This window comes from Barbatula barbatula (assembly GCF_947034865.1).
Source record: "Barbatula barbatula genome assembly, chromosome: 16".
NCBI classification, from domain to species: Eukaryota; Metazoa; Chordata; class Actinopteri; order Cypriniformes; family Nemacheilidae; genus Barbatula; species Barbatula barbatula.
In genome coordinates this window covers 2491714-2497713 of record NC_136779.1, presented here as the reverse complement: position 1 = coordinate 2497713, position 6000 = coordinate 2491714, and the positions used below count along the sequence as shown (strand labels likewise).

At 39.7% G+C, this 6000-nt stretch overlaps 1 protein-coding gene across 1 annotated transcript in view; it reads left to right on the top strand.

Annotated features, from left to right (window-relative positions):
- Positions 1–1580: 1580 nt before the first annotated feature.
- Positions 1581–6000, top strand: part of tcerg1l (transcription elongation regulator 1 like) — a gene marked incomplete at both ends in the record, with an annotated part of 73057 nt that continues 68637 nt past the window's right edge. Inside the window, 3 exons of the mRNA XM_079477107.1 lie at positions 1581–1844; positions 3927–4073; positions 4962–5142. Coding sequence (XP_079333233.1) covers positions 1581–1844; positions 3927–4073; positions 4962–5142 — 592 coding nt within the window. The remainder of the gene's footprint in view (positions 1845–3926; positions 4074–4961; positions 5143–6000) is intronic.

The following is a 6000-nucleotide window of genomic DNA, read 5'->3' as shown; positions in this document are numbered from 1 at the left end:
TGTTGAATTGATAAATATTGATTGCTGAAATTTGTTTATAGATTTACAATTCTTTGAGCAGAGTAGAAAGTTGAATCATCTTTAGCAAGTTTCTTATCAGAGAATCACTGTGGACTACAAATGGGGGAAATGTGAATAAAGGTGACAATTTTTTTCTATGGTCTCTGAGACCCTTTCCAAAAGTCATAGTACCAAAAAGATATTTTGTTCTCTTAGGATTAATATGCCATTAGGTATTAAACTAATTTATCAATGTGTGAGCAGCCCAAATTGTTCGACCTATTCAATGCCCTTGGAGTCTGCTAGACCACGAACGGGACGTGAGGGTTAAAATGATCATCCATGCAAATTTCTAAATCATTTTTTTCTGGGTTGATCATGTCGCTGTTAATAAATGAGAACAGACAACACACAACAGGGCCATATTGTAATTATCTCATTAGACCATATGAGTGAGAGTCGTGCGTCTTTGCGCGCCCTGACGCACTGGAGTGGGCTGCCCACAGCGCCGTCAGATCCGCACAGAAAGCGGACTGGCAGGAGTTGCACCTTAAAGCTGCAAAAAGACAGTGTGTATTCATCTACGCACAAGTTATCCACGCCGCGCGAGAACGGAAAGGATTATAATGTGACGAGTGATGAATTTGACATGTTTTAGGAGGGGCGTTACAGCACTTCGGGGATATCGAAGGATCATCGTCTTGACAGCGAACAGATTTCAACGTGATTCCCACGGAGGACACGTGAAGAATCCACTGGTGTGATCGTGCACATGGGGAGTGCGATTCACGGTGCGTGAACCCGCGCGCGGACATACGCGTTTTCGTGGACACTTTGGGAACATTTGTGGGTATTCTCAAGAATCTGTAACTGTACTTTCAATTTTTAATGCATCTGTTTATTTCTTGCATTATTCAGTTATTTTCAGCACAAAACAGCCGCAGTGATGTTAAACTAACGGCATTTTTGAAGCACCCCATCGGTGAGTTTAAATAAAATTGTTTGGTGCGTCTTGCTTGACTAGAGTAACGAGTAACTTTTTCATGTAGACAGAAGAGCACTCTGAACCTGTTTAATTTCATGCGAATATTGCATGTGCTGCAGAATTTGGGAGTGGAGCTTGGCATGTTTTAAAGAAGGGATCTTTTATCAATATGACCTCAATTTAATGAGATATGCCGGTGTAAGACTATCTGAAGTTACATCTTTCAGTGCTGTTTTGGCAGTAAGATTACGTGCTTTGAAATACAGACACAAAAAGGTTCTAAGGGTTCAGTGATGTGATTTTATATAACCGTTTTACAACCTTCCGAAGACCCGTTCACATGTTGTATCCTGCAGAGAACCGTAGAAACGTGTTTGTGGATATTACAGGTTCTGTATTGAACCAAAAGCCTGGCAGAGAACCTTTCTTTTTCACAAGTGTACGGTAACTTTCAGGGACTTTCGAGCAGGATCGCGGTCCAGTGTGACCAAACATATTTTGAGTTTATTTTAATTGCGCAATATCTGTTTTGCCAGTGTCTACTCCACGGATATCTCCAACATTCTCCGTCAGATCGGTGTAGGATGCGGCAGGGATGATCCCGGTCCAGCGCGTCAAAGCTCAGCCTCAGCTGTGGCACATGAGCGCGGATGCTCCTCCGTGGCTCTGGGTGATCCCGACCAACTCCGGACTGTGTAGAGTGGCCTCGAGCCCTCCGGTTCTCATTTCCTCTCGCCCTCCTCCGGTGATTCAGGCGGTGTCGGGATGGCAGATGTCGTTCGACCCGTTTCTGCCGGTGATGCGCGCTGCCGCTGCGGAACCGGCGAGCATGAGTCAGTTCACGCTGCCCGGTGTTCAGGTGACGGGGCATCATTAATACTTTCTCAAGTCTCCAGTAGCCATATCACAGAATTAATGTAGATGTATAGCACCGGTCCTATATGTGGTTCAATGACCTCAATGTTAGATGTGTGACACTTTTGATATGCAAAAATCAATGACATATTCTGCTGTGGAACACAAAGGGATGAATGTTGGAGACTGACAGCCACAGTAACTTTGCTGGTATAACTAAATCAGTTTCTACATGATTCTTTTGTTTCACAAAAGTAATGTTTAATCAACTTTCACATACTTTGCATTCACAAAATTAGTAAGAATATTGTAAAATAATATCATTCAAAATTTTCCTTTTGAAGGGCCTGTCCCTGTTGTAAATATCCATAGCTGTTAGTTTTAGATCTGCTAGTCTATAAAATATGTATATGGTCCTCTGAACAAGATGAGTCGCAGTTTTTGTTAGTTTATGAATGGACATGTCTGTACATACTATATTTACAGCTCCCAAATTCTGTCAACTATGAGTCATATGCTAGCATGGTCTCCAAGCTAGGACTATTAGTGACAAAACAATAATTGTGATTTCTAGCAATCTTAAAAAACATGCCCATGTTTTGGGATCCTGGGCCTTTCAAACTGTAAAACTGGGAATGAAATTTTGAGCCACCTGCTGTCATCCCCATCAGTGCCACTGTACCACAACTAGAGGCGCTGCAGTCGGGACGACCCTCACATCTGCAGTCGCATCCCCCTCACACGCTCAAACTCAGCGTGACATTTAATCTGTGTGCCGAGCAGAAGCAGCTTAAAAACTGCAATATGGACCTTGTGTTTTTCACATCATTATAGTGATGTTTAGAGCAAGCTGCAAAAATGAAATTGGCAGTACAGTGCTGGAAACAGTTGGAGAGAGGTACTGAGAAGAGTAGAATATATCATTTAAACAGAAAGTTGCAGAAAGCCTTCAGAACAGCCTTTGATTGACTGCCACTGCAGAGAGGCACTGACGCGGAGCTGTGTGTGGAAGAATTGGATATTACATTGAACACCGAAGAAACTCAAACGCCTTTTAAAGTCTGCAAAAATCTTTTTTCCAGCTTGAAAGTCAACAAGAGTTGGATGTGTTTGCACCACATATGAATGATTCAGTGACCTTCAGGGAAATTGACTTTTTAAAGACATTTCTGTCTGTATAATATTTTGGCAAACGGTGAAGGTTCATCCTTCTTAGTGGGTCAGGTATTATTTAGAGGTGTAAAAAAAATGGAATATGCATTTTAGCAATTATGAATCGATTTGATCATAAAATTTAGTCTCTGTGTGACAGGGAGTTTAAGGGAAGAGCTTTGAAAAATCTTGATGGTTGTTTTAAAGGCTGAGCAGTTTTAAAAAGTAAAAATATTTAGTTTAAAAGTGTTTTATTTGTTCACCAATGTATTATTTACAACACAATCCACAATCGTTCGAAGATACTTGAGGTTGAGCTCATTTAAAACAACCACTTAACATTCTTAGATGAAGAAGCTAACAAAGGCTTCAGATAAGATATGAAAAGCACAATTATCCTTTCATTTTCTAGTCATTCACAAAACTATACCATGTTTCAAGGTGCCCAGAAACCAATAGGCTGTTTACAACTTAAATCTCCAATAACCATAAAGTCAACTCAAGATCAGTTTTTTGTTCTTCTTTACAAAAGCTTTTTTGTAGGATGGTCTGCAAAGAGGCACTAAGGAACCCTTTGGCACTTCTTTTTAGTCCATCATTGAATAATCGATACAGCGTTTCAGTTCATTTCACAGTCTTTACCAGTCGTGGAGCGTAGAGTAACAAACAGAAGTTAATTTCCAAATCTTTCTGCATCTGATGACTCGCTAACAAGAGGTGGAGAGGTTTCTCTAGTTATTGATTGTAAACCTAAACGGGGCATTGCAAGAGTCGTCATGTAGTAATTAAACCTGAGAAATCTGGTGCCAGAAACAAAATGTAGGATTTTTGACAGACTTCCATCTTGGAAAGACATGCAGAACACCATTCATACTTTCTTTCATACCAATTAGAGTTGTACTTTATTTGTACCTCTTTTGTTTGTCTTTTCCAGTGGGATTTGCCATCCAGACCTCATCTGTTGGGTTTCCAGCCTTCTGCTGGTGTTGACTTGCTCCCCGTGTTCCCTCAAGTATACCGTACAGTCCTGCCTCCACACTACGGCAAGAGATGGGTGGAAAAACGTGTGCCTGACTACAAGGTAAAACATGTTCATATACACTCTTCTTCTCCAAATGAAGCTTTAAAGATGAATGTAACCCTTTTGAGATTGTCACGTGAATGGGCATGATTCCATTATGGGAAGACCGGGGCTAGTTGTCACGCAGATGTTTGATCTTTCATTAGAAGACTACATTTAATTTTTAAATGGACAAAATAATGAATTCCAAAGCAGCCTGAATAGGAGTCCAGAATAGGCCGAAGATCCTGTAATACAGTTTTAAAAGCGTCTCAGGGTGAGACCTGAAGAAGCTGGATGATAAAATGCTAAATGCTAAAATTATAAAGTGTACGATTTTGCACATTCTAGGCAAAGAGTGATTACTTTGAAGATGTTATAATAGAACAGTTCATTTATTTAGGATTGTTTTAGTCCCAACGTGATTCCCACAGTTACAATTGTGTCATCGTGGTTTTAAAGTGATACTATTATTCTGAAATGTGGAAAAACACAGACTGATCCTACATTTCTGATGGGCAAATAATAACTTTATCTTGGTAACTATAAGCATCAAAAGTCCAGTTTAAAATGTTTATGCTGTGGTTTTATATGTTTCAAACAGCTAAAAGCTTTAAGATTTCTTTAAGTCAATAAAAATGTTTTTGTGTACACAGTTAATTGAATGAATGTATCTTCATTCCTGCTCAATAATGGTGCAAATAGTTAACAGAGCTAATGTTTTTAAAAGCTCTATTGGCACTTATAAGCCTCATATACATGGCAAATGTCGTTCCAGCGTATTTTTAATGTGATTTGCAGCACAAAAAACATTCGCTCGTGGGCATTTAATAACCTTTTAATTTTCTGTGAATTTTTTTCAACTCTTCTCCTACTACACAAGGATTTTTTTGTTTCTCTCATTTGCAGTTTTCTCTTAACAACACTTTAGCCCTGGAGACCAGTTGGATTAGCCCAGATGAAATGGGAATTTTCCAGCGTCTGGAGAAACCAGTGCTGCGGACAAATCCAACAGCGTTGAGCATATGTAGGCCAGCTGCTGCCTCCAGGAATATCCACACACTGCTTTTGACACCCAGACGCATTTCAGGTAGGTGGGACAATTTATGATCCCAGCACCCATTTCCTACCCCTGTGATTTCTGCCATTCTGTTTGGCTACCATCCATCAGAGGATATATTTTTGGCTTATTTTCTCCCAAGACTCTTTATTTTCTTTGTAACTTTAATCTTCTTATTGAAGTCAATGTAACAGCATAGGAGGATTGTCAGCGGACATGTTGTGTTTCTCGTTGAGAGCAAAACAACGTTGCGGATCTTTCCGTGCGTGGGAGCGAGAGGCGGTTTGATTTGCGTCGCTTATCAAATGAAGATGAAATGATATTAAATTTCAGCTCGTTTTCAATCATAATATGCTTTAGTCAGCTGGAGTGAGCGGTGTAGACAGCTTAACAGTGTGTAATGAAGAAGTGTAATGAGGATGCTGTACAAACTAATTATGCCATTTGATTCTGGCAACCTGACAATCTGACAAATACCACACACTGTACTGGCCTATAAAGGGTCAGTCCTGCGGTGTGGGATCTCTTCAAGTGCTGTTCTGAATGTGAAATTATTCATTATAGCTTAGACACCCAGAGAAGTGGTTGCTTTTTCATACCTGATAATCATTTTATTGCTAAAATGAATGGGGTAATTGTTGAAATCCATGAAGTATAAATCCAGGTATAAAATGAATGTAGGTTTTAGAGGTAAAATGACCTGGATTTGGGTCGATTTAATGAGAAATGTTTGAGTTCATATTGAGATCTTCAATAAGATTGACTTTTGATTGCAGACTTGACAAATCTGAGCTCAGTTTGAGACATAGAAGAGACTTTTAGCAAAAGTTTCAATTCTCTATTCGTTTTATTTTCAATTGCTGCGTAAGAGAAATTATTGAGATATTA